The sequence below is a fragment of the Emys orbicularis genome, chromosome 8, assembly GCF_028017835.1.
Source record: "Emys orbicularis isolate rEmyOrb1 chromosome 8, rEmyOrb1.hap1, whole genome shotgun sequence".
NCBI lineage: Eukaryota > Metazoa > Chordata > Testudines > Emydidae > Emys > Emys orbicularis.
In genome coordinates this window covers 14,652,538-14,670,945 of record NC_088690.1, presented here as the reverse complement: position 1 = coordinate 14,670,945, position 18,408 = coordinate 14,652,538, and the positions used below count along the sequence as shown (strand labels likewise).

Sequence of the window (18,408 nt, the reverse complement as noted above, 5' to 3'; positions counted from 1 at the left end):
TATGGCTTACCATGCTACAGTCGCATCCACACTCACCGTGTAGACACACCCAGAGTTGGAGCTGCATTTTTCACTTCCAAGGGCAGAGACCTGAGACCACAAGTTGTTACAGCTGCCTATAAAACTCTGCTAGAGGGAGTGCAAAGCACAAGCCCACACTCCTCTCTCTACCTCCCTAGGGTTTCCTACCCCATGAGCGCAAGGTTATTTCCTCAGGGGGGTTGCACGCTCTCATAGAAGTACAGAATGGAGTTAGTACTGCTTTTAGTAGTATTAGCCCCATGCAGATTTCCAAGCTCGAGTATGCCATAGAGAGTGGCTTCTTCCTTATTCCACTCCCTCTTGCCCTGCAATGCCACTCAGCCTTGTGATATGTCAGATATTGGAAGCAGTGGGGCTACTCATGGTAGTTTCCCCCCCCAAACAGCAGGATTCAAAAAGGGATTGGACATTTATAAAGATAACAAGAATATCCAGAGTTGTTATGATTCATAACAACAGTTTTGGAAGGGATGTTAAACCTCATGTTTCAAGATCTAAGCCTATCTCTAGCTATTAGAGAGTAGGATGAGACCTAATGTGGGGGACAGATTGCCTTACATTTGCCTTCTTGTAGGGTCTTACAACTTTATCTGAAGCATCTCGTGTTGGCCATAATTGGAGAGCGAATGCTAGACAAAGAGGACCTGGGGTCTGGTCCAGTCTGGCAATTCCTGTGTTCTGAGTATTGGAATTTTAAAGTATTCTTTATTGAAATTATGTTGGAGGTTTATGTTTTTTAGTGTTTTTCAGTTGTATTGCAAATCCTTCTAGGGAAATGGTTACTCTGTATGTCAGCCTTTGAGTGAATTCCTTAAATCTAGAGCTGATAAAAAATCAGAACTTCTGTCCTGGGGCAAATTCTCAGATTTCAAAATATGGCTTTGTCTTGATTTGGGATGGAAAGCCGAAATCTTAGAATTTTCTTGCAAAATGAAAATATTTTATTTTTACCTTATTGAAATGTTTAATTGTATTGGAAATGATAAATTCAAAATGAAGCACTTCTACCTTATTGAAATGAAACATTTTGATAATTTCCTGTTGAAAATTTTGATGAAATTGATATGTTATGAATCAGCATTTTCTAACAGAAATGTTTTCAGCCAGTTTATTTAAATCTAACCATTTCCACAGAAAAATTAGTGAAGAAATATGTGAAGTTTTATATTGTGAAGAGCGACCTCCAGGAGGAATTTTGGAAATTATTGTGGCAGTCATTGGAATAGTAATAAACATCTTACTATTGGGATGCTTTATAGATCCTGGCTTCATAAAGCAACATTTTGGCCAGATCCTCCATGACTTTACATCTGGATTACATGCCTGCAAATTTGCCTTGGTATTAGGATAATGTGGCAGATTATAATCCACAATAAATTTAATAAAATTTGTTACTAGGCTCAGCTATATGAACCTTCTTGTAGCTGTTCTTTTAAATAAATAAATCTTCATATAGCAGGTGAATCTAGAATACGTAGAATCCCAAAGGAGTACGTGAATTGGATTATTTTTTATGACTCCTGATTGCTAAGAAAGTAATTCCCTGATATTGGAAGACTAAGAATGATCCATCTGTGAAAGATAATTATGTCTTATTACAGACATGGTAACGAAAGCATAATACAAATGCATTTTCTTTAGATCAGAGGATGGGGCAGAAGATTTTTGGGGCGGAGTATAGGAATCATGTAAAAAATTTTATAGGAAAAATAACCACTTAAATAAGAAAAACAAATCAATAAATAATAACACTAAATAAGGGATGTCATAAATTGCCACGGTGTATGAAAATTGAGGGAGGAAATAAGACAAAGAAGTAATCTGCAACTAGTCAGAGGCGTGTTTTCTGTACAAAGTATATATTTTACTTCCTAAGACTCTGGCTTTTGTGTGTTTGTCTTGTGAAGGGAAGAAATTTGTTTATAGGATTTCCAATTGTAACATCACATATCAAGTTTTCCTTTAACTATATGTGCTATATCTTTTAAGCATCAGTAAAGAAATAATGTTTAAATAAAATAATTTAAATACTGAAATGCCACAACAGCATCGTTTGACTATCTCATTGCTGTCTAGAATTAGGCAAATGACAAAACTGGAAAAAAAGAGGCTAAACACATGCTACAGTTCAACCCCGATCATTGTCTTTTGCAGACAAGCCAACGTCTTTGCTTTTTTTATATAACAATTACAACATTTATTTCTTGAACGCAGGCCCCTCCATATTCAGTCCTTTTTTCTTCCTCTGTCATCTTTTTCTTCCATCACCTCATTGTCTCCATTTGCCTTCTGTCTGAGTCTCAAGGTTTCACCTTTCCATGTCTTCCTCCTTTTCTAGCTCTTGGTTAAAGTTAATGGAAAGACTCTCATTGACTTCAGTGGGCTTTGGATCAGGCCCTAAATTTTCACTTCTGGGCTAGTATAGTGCATCTTCTACAAGATTGGTGCTTTTATATGCACCTACTCCAGCAAGCTCCTCACCAAACTGGAGGACCATCTGTGGAAGTGGGCTGGGCGGGGTTCAATAGGGCATCTTCTGGTCAACAGCTGCTAAGGGACTCCACAAGACTCTGTCCCAGAAAAGAGCTCCGGGGCATCTCTCAGGAGTGTGAGGGGATTTTGGAAGAGTGAAGAGCATGTGCCATTTGCGCCACAAACTGTGGCTCCAGTGACCACCAGATGTGCATGAGTTTTTATAGTAGTTCTATGCTTTAATAGCATAAGATTTGTCCCTGTCTAGCAAGGCTTTTTCTCCTATCTTGTGAGTATTTACTGCATAATTGTTCTGTCGTTTTTTCCTCTTTATTTTTTTATCCTTCTCCAATCGCACTTCGTTTAAGACCACTAGAATTGGTTGTATAGCCGTTACCTTGTGGGCACCAACTGATTTCTAACCATGAGGGAGCTGAAGGTAGTAGCTTGAGTATTTGGTCAAAGCAAGGTGGGGAGCTGGGCTTCTCCTCCCTAGAAGACGCTCAGAGGAAGCTACCATACACCAGTTTGGGTATGGGGAGAACCAAAAGACCTGGGTGAAGACAACCTTAGTTACAAATCCTTTCAAGGGCTTTTTTTTTTTTTTTTTGCTTTCATCTTAATAGACATGAAACAGCTTTTGTGCAGGTGGGGAAATTCTTTACATTTTGAATTGTGAATCCCTGAAGAAAATTCATAGATCTTAAACCCAGGAAGGACCATTCTGACCATCTTGTCTGACCTCCTGCATAACACAAGCCAGAGAAATCACCTAATAATTCCCGCACTGAGCCCAATAGCTTGTGGGTGAAAGTAAAAAATGATTTGAAGGAGAGCATTTTAATTTTTGTAAGTGCAGAAAGAAAACCCAGGATGATGCATTTAATCAATTTTACAGTATAGAAAATGTGCAACTTCTACTACTCTTTCAACTGTAAAGTAGAGTTCAAAAAATTCCTTCATTAAAGCTTTAGGTATTATGCTGTTGTAAGAACAATACAGGATACAGGCTCAGTACTTCTCTCAGAATTAGAAGCCAATTAATTCCAAAATTTCTTGATTGTAGTACTGCTGCATGCACTTAATGAGGGAATGGTAATTGTCAGTATTTTGTTAAAGTGAAGACACATGACTCTTCTTTAGCAAAATCTGAAGCATGCATATAACATCTTAATAACTGCAGCAGTGGGAAGGCACAACCAGGAAATTGTTAGTCGGTAAATGTAAGATGGTGGGATTTAAAAAAAACCAAGGATAACAAAATTGTATGTCTTTAACTAGAGAGAGCACTGGAAGAGCTGCGTAGAGGAAATAGCATCTCATTGATGAAACACATGGCGCAGTACTTCCCACAGTTGGAAGACTATGGTATTTATTAACAGTGACCTAGATTGGAGGAGACAATAAAAGCTGCTGCTGCGAAGAACAGATTGACTGACTGCCATTCTGATCTGGATAATAAACAGCTGAAATATGGACAGTGTATGAAAGTTTACTAACACAGCTTTACACAAAGACCTACAGTTTGAGCGAGAAGGAGGCATTACTGCAGGGAACTCATTTTGAACTATACTTTAGTCTGCAATTTACAGATGTTTACATTCAGCCATTTGATTTTACATAGACATCTATTGTTTTATTTGAGCGTGTATCAAATCAGGAAGATATGGCCTGACTATATTTTTAAGTAAATTAATATGTAAACCTGTCCAAAAATAGATGTTTGTTTATTTAAAATGTTGCTCACTGGGATAGCCTCATGAGGTACACATCTTTTTTCCATTAAAGTTCTGGTAGGAAATGGTCCTATACTGTTACTTTTACAGTAGAACCTTAGAGTTACGAACACCTCGGGAATGGAAGTGGTTCGTAACTCTGAAATGTTTGTAACTCTGAACAAAACATTATGGTTGTTCTTTCAAAAGTTTACAACTCAACATTGACTTAATACAGCTCTGCAACTTTACTATGCAGAAGAAAAATGCTGCTTTCCCTTTATTTTTTTTAAATAGTTTACGATTAACACAGTACTGTACAGTATTTGCTTTTTTCTTTTTTTTTTGGTCTCTGCTGCTGCCTGATTGCATATTTCTGGTTCCAAATGAGGTTTGTGGTTGACTGGTCAGTTTGTAACTTTATTGTTTGTAACTCTGAGGTTCTACTGTAGCTTACTTCACTGCAGTCCAAACAGTACCATTTGGGCCACTCCATCTAAAATAGATGACACATCTGTTGTTCATTAGCATGGATTTTTATGGGATTAAAACTTGCTTAATTCCTAACAATGTGGGTTCTCTCTGGTCTTCTGTGAAGTTTTCTTTGTTTTGAGGGCTACTATTATGGGTAGGACCCTACCAAATTCATGGCTATGAAACTTGCGTCACGGACCATGAAATCTGGTCTCCCCCCATAAAATCTGGTCTTTTGTGTGCTTTTACCCGATACTATATAGATTTCTCTGGGAGGAGACCAGCGTTTCTCAAATTGGGGGTCCTAACCCAAAAGGGAGTTGCAGGAGGGTCACAAGATTATTTTAGGGGGTTTGCAGTATTGCCACTCTTACATCTGCGCTGCCTTCAGAGCTGGGCAGCTGGAGAGCGCCGGCTGTTGGCCGGGCACCAAGCTCTGAAGGCAGCGCCCCACCAGCAGCAGTGCAGAAGTAAGGGGGCAATATCATACCATGTCACCCTTACTTCTGTGCTGCTCTCTGCCTTCAGAGCTGGGATCCCAGCCAGCAGCCTCTGTTCTTCAGCAGCTCAGCTCAGAAGGCAGTGCCACCGCCAGCAGCAGCACAGACGTAAGGGTAGCAGTACCGCAACCCCCCCTACAATAACCTTATAACCCCCCACAGCTCCTTTTTGGGTCAGGACCCCGACAATTACAACATCGTGAAATTTCAGATTTAAATAGCTGAAATCATGAAATTTACAATTTTTAAAAACCTATGACTGTGAAATTGACCAAAATGGACCTTGAATTTGGTAGGGCCCTAATTACGGGTTAATCGTTCGTCATTTGTCTAGTAAAGTAGCTCTTAGTGCATCTTGCAGGATGTATTATATTCTTTTAACTTTTAGATAAAATATATAAACCCAAATCCTTGGGGGGGGCGGGGGGTAAAGCCAGGCACTCTGACAATTGGTTTCATTATCCTTATCGCTTTAAGTGCTGTTGAACTGAAAATATTAAGGAAACAATGTGAAAATATTAAATGAAAATATCCCCTCCACTTGTGTTAGTGGAATGGAACTGGTGAAAAATTCTATTCCAAGAATGACCTGTCATCCAATCAGCCATTCGCTTATTTTCATCTCTTCTTTTTGCTTTCCCTTAACTAGGAAAGGTCAATTAAAGTTCCTTTGGGCTTCAAAGTTTTCTGAGGATGTTGTTTTAACAGGCATCATGACTTTGTAGAGATTCTTTTTTGTTTGCATGTTTTACTTACTCATTAGAGTTTCGAGGGGAGGAGCAAGGAACTTTATATTTTTAAATCAGTTTGGCAGACTTTGAACAGCTATCCTTGCATGTTATATAATTCTCATACAGATTTGAAGAGCTCATTAAAGAAAAAAACCCTGACACACTTCAGGAATATTAAATCACTTCAGATAGTGCATAGAATGTAATGTTATTGAAGCATTTCAAAATGTTAAAAGAGCTTAGATTTAAAAGTGCAAGTGGCTTCAGAGCCTTTGCTGTGAAAAGTGATTTAAACTGTCAAATTTATTCCAAGTTTTGAAGAGCTTTAATCTCCTAAATTGCAAAGAACTGAATTTCTTCATAATTACAAGTTTGTTTGCACTGCGTACTCAGAACTCTGGACTAGATGCTTCTTTCTGCTATGCAAAGGGGAGCGAACACACACCATTCATGAAGTATCAGGGGGTAGCCATGTTAGTCTGTATCCACAAAAACAACAAGGAGTCTGGTGGCACCTTAAAGACTAACAGATTTATTTGGGCCTAAGCGTTCGTGGGTAAAACAGTCTTTAAGGTGCCACCAGACTCCTTACCATTCATGAAGAAATGTGTCCGAGGAACTCATAAGAAGGAAAAGGAAAGTATGGAGCCTCTTGCCAGGTAACCACTGGCAGCCTTCTTCTGTGGTGACAACCTGGGAAAGTGACCAGCCAGGAGGGCGAGGTAGTGCTATGGAGTAGTCACTCTTCACAGCATGCTCACATAATAACCAGCCATAACTTAGGCAGCAAATCGCTGGTGTTCATTGCTGCCCCTCTGCAGCTTTACTCCACCAGAAAAGTGCAGGGAGTCAACAGCAGCATAGTGACTGAGAAAGATGGACATCCTGCTAAGGGGACATGTAGAACCTGATTAGGAGAGCAGTGGGGGCAGATATTCCAAGGGGGAGGAGACATTCCACTGGAGATCTGTTTTATGAGGAGCCAGGATTCCAAATGGCTCTTTGCATTCTTCATGGCTCAGTAGCTAAGCTACCCGTTCCTTCTTTGCATTCATTAATGCCCCACCCACACCATCTGGACCACCTTTTGCAGTAACTTCTCCAATAAGATGTATTTTTGCATAAGTAGAGGAGTAAGCATAACATTTTAAAAACTAAAGGTGTATTCTGTTTATGCTTCTAAACTGTTTAAAACTTAAATGATAGGTTGCTCTGTTTTCTTTTTAGCAGGCATTGCATTACAGAAATTCCAAAACTGTGTCCTGTATAAAGTTTTTGGGGGGAGAAGGGGAAGTCGTATTTAGAGAGGAAGGAATGTCTACGCTGCAGTTAGAAAACCTGCGTCTGGCTCTAGGACCCCAGGCTCCAGCCCGAGCTTGAACGTCTACACCACAATTAAACAGCTCCTTAGTCTGAGCCCTTTGAGCTCTAGTCAGCTGGTACAAGCCAGCCACAGGTGTCTATCTGCAGTGCAGACATACCTGAAGGACTGTCTTGTCATTAAGACACTGGACAGAGACTGGTTTCAAATCTTGGCTTTGCAACAGACTTCCTGTGTGGCCTTGGACAAGTTGCTCATCTCTCTGTGCCTCAGTTCCCCATCTGTAACATAGCACAATAATTCTTCCTGTCTGCCAGCCTTTATTTGTCATGTCTATTCAGACTATAAACTCTTCAGAGCAGGGACTGTCTCGTTATGTGTTGGTACAACACAATGGAACACCTAGCAGAAATGAGACCCTGGTCATGGATGGGGCCTACAGATACTGTTGTAATACAAATGCTGAATAATGTTACAAATTGTTTAATGCAACAAATAAACTGACAGTTTATCCAAGGAGTATGTGACTATATGCAATAGTGCTTGTAATGTTACAGAAATACAGATCGTTACGTTTTCTAAAAAACTATCATAATTCTATACATATAGTAATTAAGACCCTGATGTTTATTTTCTGGCCTTTGATTTATGAAAACTTTCTGATATTAAAAGTTAATGGAGGTGGGCACAAACTGCAAGGTTCAGTTACAGAAGTGGAGTCAAATTTTCCCCAAGGTTTGGGTATGATCTGAACCAGGGTTTAGCTTCAGTCTCATCTCTAAAAGTTTAATCTCGAACTATTGAATTGTCAGTCCCATCTCAGGGCCAGGTTATGCCAACTTTATTCCAGTTGAATTGTTCCTTAATCCATCAGTAGCTCTGCTGAAGAAAATTGGGTCATTGACAAAGTGAGGTACTACTCAGTCTGAGGATGGGTGGCACAATATAGCCCATATTTTTCACCTGATTATGTCTACATTAACAGAATCCTTAAGGCTTGTTTGAAAGAAAAGGTATATAGAAAATTCATATGGAATCTTCCATGTATGTTGAGAACATACTTTATTACAAACATTTACTAAGGTACTGTGAATGGGAATGTATTTTGTTTTATGGTAATGTTATTCCCTTTACGTGCATAGCCCCTTTTAGTTTTCTATGACTTTTCCAATCCAAACCAGTCCTCAGTATCCCCTGCCCATTCATTCTGGGGAACCAATAGTTTCTCTCAACTGCTGCTGCTTCTCAGATTGCCACAATTGTTGTTTCTCCTTCTCCAGCTAGGGAAAGCAGTCCAGCAGCTGCTGTAAAATAGCCTGCAGAAAACACTTACTTAGCTAGCTAGCAAATGTTGCTCAACCTTTGGACCCTATTTGTGTCCCTCCATGACCCACTTAAATTCCACCAACTCAGTCAGTCACCTCACAGCTGCTGCCAAGACACTGATCTAGCCTGCTGATCAACCCGGTCACATTGTCGACTGAATACCATAATATGTACACATTTTAGCGAGGCAGCGCGGTCTAATGCAGGGTCCTCAATCAGGGGGTTGTGATGAACAGTTCCAGCAGGGTCACAACCACCCTCCCTTTCTCTATGGCTAAAAGGGCATGGGGTCCTGAAACTCTTTTCTCTTGCAGTGTGGTATCATAGTGTGAAAAAGGTTGAGAATGGCAGAGCTAGTGGGCTAAGAGACCGCTGGTGGGAGGAATCTGAGCTCAGGTCCCCCTTAATCACCAGCCACATTAGCTGGTCAGGTGCAAGTGGTGAATAAGGGACTCCATGAAAAGAGGTGAAGTAATTTACTCCTTCCCCAGGACAAGGGAGGAGCAGAGGAGGAGTTGTGAATCTGAGTCTCATGATTCATTCTCTGGGTTGCTCCTGGAGCAGCTGAATTACACACCACGCCTAACTGAGAGCAGGTTGTATTCCCTCTGCCCCATCTGAGATAATATTATCTCATTTGAATTATTAGGGTTAATAATTAGTTAGTGATTGCAAAGTGCTTTGAAGGGAAAATTGCTATCTGAGTTCTAAGAATTATCATGATTTTCTTTTAAATAAAACTTCGAAAAACAGATTCTGCTACACTGGGTAGCACCTTATTTGAAAAGTCTCAGCGGGACTATCAGTGGAATAAGATACTACTCAACATGAGTAAGTGTATAAGAATCTGGCCCATCAGGTTTATTTTTCTGTATATGCTCAAGAAAATAAGGGCATAGGTAGGGACCTCACAAAAAGATAAAACTCAAAACTTAGTATTTATACACTCAATCAAGTAATACATTTTATTTTGGAAACATGAAATTTTAAAACTAACATTCATGTGGGTTAGTTAGCTGTGACTTCTCCCCATATCTCCCGGATCCTACTGTCCTCCTATAGACCCAGAAAGCATTTTAGATTCCTTTGACAACTTTTTTCTCTTTTTTAACTCAGAAAATGACGGTTAGTGTTTGTTTGTTTGTTTGCAGCACTCAAAAGGAGTGAATGAGATGAGCTATCTGGGTTATAGTATCTGAAGGGCTAAGTTATTCTCTTGGAGAGCCATTCTAAATGAGCCTGACCGAGACACTGGATCTGTGTGAAGAAGACTAAGGATATAATAGGATGTCAACTGAGACAGAACTTCCAGTGGCTGTTAAAACCAGCGCAAAGAAAGACTCCAAAAAGAAAGGTAGTAAGTCCGATTCTCTTTATATTTAATGAAACACTGGTTTTCTTTTACACTTTAATGTATCATAAGCATGCCCAATCCTGTGCTCCTTGTGCAGGTCAAACTGGTGTTAACTTCAATAGAGTTTTGTTTGCTTAGGAAGCATCAGATCTGGTTCTTTCTGTATTCAAAAAAATATCACTTTTAAAACAAATAAGATGCAGAAACACCCTAAGTTACTGCATTATGCTTTATTAGTTTTCTACTTTATAAGCGTGTTGTATTTTGTTTTGTTGTGCAAAATAGATAATCTAAATTCTTTACTTCAAAAGTATTGATTTAGCCACTTTTAGCAAAAACTGTTTTTATTTTGTTAGATATTTTTTTGTTGGCAAATAATTCTACTAAATGTTTTGTTTGTGTCATCTTGAACTGAACAAAAGAGGTTAAATGCCCTACTCAGCCTCATAGTTTGAATCTTATGCAAGGAACTGCATAAAAGACAACAGGATTCTTAATGGAGACTTACTCCACTAAGCCTTCTTTTGGGGTAGACTTCCTACTACTGGGACCTGACCCTCAAAATCCCAGCTAGATTTGGAAGTCCATTAAGCACCTTTAATTATATGCTTAGGAAGAGAAAAGATAAATTAGAAACTTTTTGTTATGAGAACTCTTGAGCTATTGGTCTAAATGTATGAAACGAGATTATTAATTTAACAGACAAACATTAAACATCGTGGTTTAGCTTTGGACAGATAATATTGGAGCTTTGTGGTAGCTGAGAAGGCATTATGTAGATCAGAGGTTCCCAAACTTTTATTTGCTATGCCTGCCTTTGGAGAGTCATATCCCATGTGTGCCTCCCCTGCCCCCCAGCCCTGTCTCCAAGCCCTCTGCTTGGCTCCCTCCAGCTTCCTTGCTCTCACTCTGCCAGCTGACTGCTCCCTCAAGTAGCCCTAGCCAGCTCCTTTCTCCCCGGCCGCACCGCGATCCCTACCAGGCAGCACCCCGCTGACTCTACTCACTGGCTCCAGCTGCTTCCTCCATGCTGCTGTTGCCTGGACCCTGCTCCCTGTGCCGCTGCCTGTTGCCACTGGCCCAGAGTCTGGGACACGTGCAGACAGGGGTGGGGTCCTGGCGGTAACAGACACTGTGGGAGCTGGCTTGCTCTCCAGTCCCCCCTCTGGGGCCTCCCCTTGTGTGCCGGCTGCTGGACCACTGTGCACAACCCACTGCTGGAAACCTATGGTGTCAATGTAAAGAGGTCCCCTCCTTTGCCAAGATGTACAGCTGAAAGTAGAGCCGGTCAAATTATTCATAACCAACAATACTTATTTTCTCTTGGCAATTAATTCCACATCTCCTAATCTCTTTGTTTAATATTCACCAAATATGGTTCAGGCAAACACAAATTTCGGCAGATTGGTTGTTTACACACTGTGATTACTCTGTGTGGTTTGTGATTGGTAATTTAAGTCACATGGCATTGCGTCTGCTCCATGAATGAATTGGTGAAACTTTTGAAAATAACAAATAATTCGCTTAGGGATTGAGTTTTATATGAGTAATTTGTGCTAAAATTCATGCAACTTTCCAGATTCACAAACATCATCACAAATCTTCAGGAGCTGAATACTTTGTAGACTTATCCCCACGAATGCAAATGAACAGGACTCACTGCCATTACTGATGAGAATATTCACAAAATATGTTGTATATTATGTGACCAGCTCTAGCAGGAGTCTCCCTTCTCTCCGTCATGGAGAAGTGGCTGAAAAGTGATCAGTGTACAGCAGTAAAACATCTCCAGAATTAATCATTTTCTGTACTGAATGTATAAGTCTGACTGCTTTGAATAACAGCCAACAAGCTGCCGGGGTCACAGTAGAATAGGTTTTTTGGACAGGCTATGTATAAAATTCAGGTAATGTATTACCTGTTCAAATCCTAGGTCGTGAAAGTGAGAAGAAACTTGATTTGTTCATTACTTTTCATTGGTTCATGTCACACCATGTATATCTCAGCTAATGAGCCCTAACCTAGAACAGTGTGATATGATGGACATTTGGAAACATTTGTGTTTTTCAGGTTCATTAACTGACATCAGAGGGGAAGTAGCAAGTGCACAACCTGAAGTTATGTTTGTAGACACTAAGTTCAGTTATCCAATGGAAATGACTATTCCCAAGAAATAAGTCTTTGCTTTATAAAGACTCCAGTGAGTCTGTGTTTATTGTTTTATGACAGCTGCTTCCATTTAAAAGCAGAGATGTGCGTCTTTCACAATATAATCTAATATTCTAATGCATACAAGACAACCTACAGTATTGTGTTGAGCAAATATGTACCTGTAAACTCCAGATCTTTACAGGACAGACTTTCCATAGGTGTGTTGCGCATTTAAAATCTATATTGACTGAAAGAGAATAAGCATGGGTTTGGAAATAGGGCATAGGGGCTAAGTTGTCTTTCCAGTTGTACCATAGGTTATCTCTGTGTTTTTAGCTACAGCACTGAATCTATCTTTGGCTCAGTCTCCCAATCTCTATAAAAGTGATAATATTTCTGGATTTCAAAGGAGTATTGTGAAGCATAATTCATTAATGTTTGTAAGACACATGGAGATCCTCAGGTGGAAAGTGCTACAGCAGTGCAAAATATTGTCATTAAGGAGGTGGAAAAAAATGAAAACATGGTTATTAAGTTGATATTGCCAACCCATTTGGGGTGTTGCATAGCTGTTTTCTGCAAATTGATTGAATAACATGAATTCCAAAATTAGAATTTGAATAGCAATTTTTTGTATATTATATATATTTTAATCAGATGAGGTACATGCTGACCACCTAAATCAGAGTGCCTCCTTAGCACTTTTTGAGTTTCTCAGAAATGTGGATGTTTCAGAACTAGGTTTTTTTTTTATGATTTCCAGTAGGGAAAAAACATAAATAAAACTGAGTATGGATTTAAATCAGGGATCTCAAACTCAAATGACCATGAAGGCTACATGAGGACTGGTACATTGGCCCGATGGCCGCATCACTGACCACCCCCCCCGCCGCCCCCCGGCCCCGCCCCTGCCTCGCCTCTTCCCATCCCTTCCCCGCCCCCATTCCAACCCCTTCCCCAAAGTCCCCACCCCAACTCTGCCCCCTCCCTGCCCCTATTCCAACACTTTCCCCAAATCCCCGCCCCTGCTACGCCTCTTCTCTGCCTCCTCCCCTGAGCGTGTGGCTCCCCGCTCCTTCCCCCTTCCTCCTGGAAAGTGCTGGAGCTAGGCAGAGGAGCGGGGACGCGGTACGCTGGGGGGTGAGGGGGCGGCGGGTGAGGGGAGCTTGGCGGCCGCAGGAAATAACTCGGGGCGAGGGGGGACACGGGGAGCTTGGCGGGCTGCAGCAAATAACTCCGCGGGCCCGTGTGTTTGAGACCCCTGATTTAAATGCTCTGACTGTGATTGATACTGGTAATGACTTGAATGGCGATAAGTTGACAGCTTAGTTTTTAATTTGACTTACATACTGGACAAAAAAGTTACTATAAATAGCTGGTATTAGCAGTAGTCTGATTATGCCAATACAAGAGATTCTACAAAGTTATTCTGATGTATAGAGCTAGTTGAAATTTTTCGACTAAACAATTTTCATGCTGAAAAATGAGTTTAATCAAAAAACGAAATGAGAATGTCATTTAAAATTAAACTTGTTTATGAAAAAGTTTGAAATGAAACATAATGAAAATTTGAGGAATCTCTAACAAATTACTTTTTTTGCCTTATTGCCTCATACAAGGTGATCCTGGACAAAGGGTGTTAGTGATTTGTAAAGAGGCATATAAAATGCAAGTACAATTTATTGTCTCGGGCTTGCAGTACAGTTTATCATGGGCTTACTCGTTTGCAGGAGTTCATGGTGCCCACATTCTGCAATGCATCGACGGCCTATTCCATGTATGCACTTACGGTGCTATAAAAAGAATTTATTAATAATAGTATTGAAAGGTTTTAAATAACATAGGACCAGTCTAGCTCAGGAACTGCCTGCTGCCCTCTGTTTATATCACGGCAACTGAGATCTGTAGGATTGGCCATGTTGATTCTCCCTGAATATACTGGGAGGGCTCAGTTGTGGGCCCACATTTGAGCAAAAGCACAGGAGTGGTACCCTGCAGGGCTAAGTTAAGCCTTTTGTGTTACTTTTTGCATAGTGCCCCTCAGATTTTAGCAGTGGCCCTGGTTTCTGCCATAACTTTGAATTCAGTGATTGTTGTTGCTCTTAATATTATGTATTAGCTGTATTACAGTAGTGCCAGGAAGCCAAACCCTCTTCTTTCTAGTACTGTATGCACCCATAGTGACAAATAGTCCATACGTAAAGAGCTGACAATCAAAACAGTCTAGACAGCCAGACATGCTGACACCACTTTCATTTGTTCCTTTACAAACAAAAAATCCTTTAATTTTTATGGATATTTTAGCTTTGAATATCAACAGGATTTGATGTTAGTTTAGTCAGGTGGCTGATAGAGATGTGTGGTTTAAATTTGTGACACTTGTTATTGTGCTGAATCTGCAGCTGCGGATCATGTTAGGGATATTGCTGCAAAGAAGTCTTAAGATTAGTTAATGGTTGGAAAAGGTTTCTGAGTGCCGTTCACTGTTGAGATCTCTTAACCTTTCTTTAATGCCTTCAGATATATCTCCAAGTGTTTTTTCATTTGAATAATCTGCCTTAGATATAAAACAAAGTGCCGCTTTGCATCTCTACAGGGCCTTTTAGGTTTTATTTGTCTGCTTCTGGTTATTAAAGCGATATAGGCACTGTTAGGTCAAATTTATATTCCGTGGCTCTGGCTGGTGAGTAGAAAAAGGCAAATCATTAGGAAGAAAAGATCCAGTGTACACCCTCAACTACACTCTGTACATAGAGACCATGACAATGGTCCTGCTGCTAAGGTCACTGAAGTCCATTTGAAGGGTCCTATTGACTTCTGTGGGGTAGGCAGTAGGTCAGATGCGTCTAAATTTTGCTATTGGGACACTCTCCTCAGAGTATTAGCCAGAACTGTAAGCCACAGTGTTACCTCTCTGCCTCAGCAAGAAATAACTTTATTGGAGCTTAAATCTCATGTCTGCTCCCTGCCACACCAGTCTGGTCACCTCACCAGCAAAGTCCTCAAGACTCTGCCAGTCTTAACCTTGCCTTGCAAGTAACAATCAGTGAACTCTAGTTCCTGAGTTCCCCAGAGATATTTCTGGGCTGTGTCCAGTCCCCCTCACTGGACACGCCCAGAAATTATTAAGTTTGCAGCCTCCAAAGAGACAGAGTACACACATCAGCCTGATAGGTTAGGTAAGGACTCAGTCTTAACTTCAATTTAGCAGCACTGAGATGGCGTATCATAAAACTAAGTATAAGATTATTGATAAAGAACATAGATTTAAATGAAACTAAGCAAGAAGACACCAAAAATGGTCACAAACGAAACAAAATAAAACACGCTTTCTAGTGTCCAAGACTTAACTTTAGCAGGATGCAATCTGTGTTTTCTCACTTACATCAAGCCAACAGCCTCTCCAGCTCTTCCAGTAGGAGGATCCAATGTTCACAGAGTCAAAGAGTGCCGTCCCCTTTATTCCCTAAGTGATGTCTTTTTGCTCCTTTTATATTTCCCCAAGTCCATAGTTTTTGTCTCAAGAACCATAAAGGTCTCTTGGGGATGTGTCCCCCTGGTGTGTCCCCCTGGTATGCTCACTAGGATATTCCCTCCATTACTTGTTAGCTAGATTTCTTTGTTTACCTTAGATGTAAATGTATTTTCATTGTCCTCTGCCTGTAATCAAGCCAGGCAGACAGATGAATCCACATTCCTTTGTCTAGGGCAGGCTTGTTTATTCACTGCCTCCAAAAAATATGTTAACATATTTCCAGCACACAATCCTTGCATACATCGCACAGTGATATTCATGACCAGTGTCTCACCAGTTTTTATATGATATTTTACTTGATTCACTTTTATAGTGCAATAATATTGTATACAGTCAGTTGATTCAGTTGTGGTTCTGACCCACTGTTTTTCCCGTGGGGTGTTTGGACCTTGATTGTTACAGTTACAGGGATTTCTTAATAAATACAGCTTCTAAATTGATCTTTTTTTTACCTTGCTGGGAGATGGGGAGTGGAAGGTTGCGATCTGCAGGGCTTAGGTGGAGAAAGATATAGGCAGGTGTCATAGATAGCCACAGGAAACAGGATTCCCAAGGTGGGGAGGAGGAGTTCTACAACAGCTGAGCCAAATGACAAATACTGTTCCTGCAAAATCACAGAATTTATGAGACCCTGTTTATGTATCTGGAACAGCTGTCGTTTTGTGTGGTACTATAGTCATTCAAACTCATTCCCTTACAGGAAAGGTATATTGAAATATCCTCATTAAGCATCATTGTGACAATGTTTCTCTTGCTATAAACTTTTCAGTCATTCTCATATCTTTTTGCTCTCTTTCCATTATCGCTAGAGTTGATTTGTAAAACGATTTCTGTCCAACAGTGAGCGATTATTATTAAGATACGATATATAGAATCCTCCCAGAGGCTGATGTGAAGGTTCTGCTTATTTAGGATAACACATGCTATACACCACAGCTGCAAAACTGTACAGTAACATGAATGGTAGTTGGATTTCCTACATCAACACTGTCACCTTGATGAATTCAGAAAATTAGACCATTAAAAATGTGAAGTACTAATTTTGCCTTGTATTCAATCAATAGTGATAATATTTGTCTATTTATATTATAAGCCTCCGGGGTTTGATGGGCTGTAGTAGTGCTACCTGTATATATTCCCAGCCACAAGTGTATGTCAGGGATTTTAACTGACTTCATTTAGGATGGGGGTATACAAACTCTGATGAGCATAGCATTTGTCAACGTAATTGGTCTGTTGCTCTTTACTACATATCTTGTCATGAGTCTAAGCAACCAGGGACCTTCATTTCAATTTGACCTCATCAATCCTCCCCCCTTGATCTCACTCTGTCACATGAGCTGACAGTGCACCATATGTCGTTAGAAAGGATTATACTTCTGCCATTCCCCACCACCAGCCCTAATCTCAATGCCTTTGTTGGTTGCGATCCACTCGTCGTATTTTAAGTGATTCCCGTGCTTCAACTACCTAGAGAGACCTTGCTGGAATTTTAAAAGGCATCCTGAAGAAATTTCACATAGCTAATTAAAAGTGTCCTGTAGGTCACTTACCCACAAATTGGACATTCCATAGCAAGAGTGTGGTCATTTGTTAATGATTCAGACTACACTACTTAGAAACTGGCTGTTCTTCTCGGTGCATCGTTTGATTGACTTGGTTTGCTGAGTAGTGAATAAGCCTCGGGTGTTAGTGGCCTTGGGGTAGGGAATTGTAAGTTTTTTATTAGTCATCCTTGATAAAAATGTGAACCACTTGTGGTCTTGTAGTACATGGAGAAATCCCACTGTGTAAATATTTATGGACCATGAATCAAATATGAAATATTTACTTCAGTCTCTTGGAATTACAAATGACTTAATCCCTTTTGGGAACTGGTTTGCCTTGGTTAAGGATCCATGTTAATACTGTACATGGAAAATCTCCTTGTGGAATTTAACTTACACAGTGGCATGTAAATGAAAAGTTTAATGGAGGTGAACCAAACTATCAAATTTGGATGCAGATTCTGAATCCACCAGTTTTTGCCCATATCAGTTTTAATTAAGAAACTTCATTTGACAGTTACCACACTCATTTCTGTATTTGACATTTTTTAGATGGTTTTTGCTAGTTAAACTGCTGACCATCACATTTCTTAACTCTCTTTTTCAAAAGTGACTTAAGCATTTAGGAGCCTAAAGACAAGTCTACCCTACAAAATTAAGTCGACCTAAGTTACATCGGTATTCAGCCACCACAGTAATTACATTGCTTTTGCACGTCCACACTCCTTGTGTTGGCGGTGCACATCCTCACCAGGAGCGCTTACACTGATTTAGCTGTCAGTGTGGGGCATTGTGGGATGGCTTCTGAAAGCAGCAACAGTCGATGTAAGCAATGCAGTGTCTACACCGACACTGCGTCGATGTAACTACATTAACAAATGCTACCCTCTCATGGCTGTGGATTATTAAGTCGGGTTAGTGGGCGAGTGACATCGGTGGGAGCTAAATTTAAGTGTAGACACTTAGAGTTAGATTGACGTAAGCCATCTTACATCAACCTAACTCTATAATGTAGACCAGGGCTTAGACTTAATGAGAGGTAGGCTCCTCAGCCACTTTGGTGCTTTTGAAAACTCTACCCTAGGTCATGCTCAAATTGAAGCTTACTTGTGAGGCTGCATGAGATGTTCCAGTAGTTAAGTCTGTCTCAGGTAGCCTCTAGTCAGATGGGCATTTATCAGACCCATGAGGCCCAGGCTTTGCATTGATTATTTTGGATCATAAAACTAGCCTTTTTATT

The 18,408-nt window shown here is 40.3% G+C and overlaps 1 protein-coding gene across 3 annotated transcripts in view; it reads left to right on the top strand.

Annotated features, from left to right (window-relative positions):
* Positions 1-9,862: 9,862 nt before the first annotated feature.
* DAB1 (DAB adaptor protein 1) overlaps positions 9,863-18,408 on the top strand; it is a 168,159-nt gene continuing 159,613 nt past the window's right edge. For 2 of the 3 annotated variants that reach the window (XM_065409674.1, XM_065409673.1), the window contains exon 1: positions 9,869-9,935. In XM_065409674.1, coding sequence (XP_065265746.1) covers positions 9,869-9,935 — 67 coding nt within the window. Of the gene's footprint in view, positions 9,936-18,408 lie in introns of all 3 variants that reach the window. The other variant, XM_065409675.1, reaches the window with a different exon arrangement.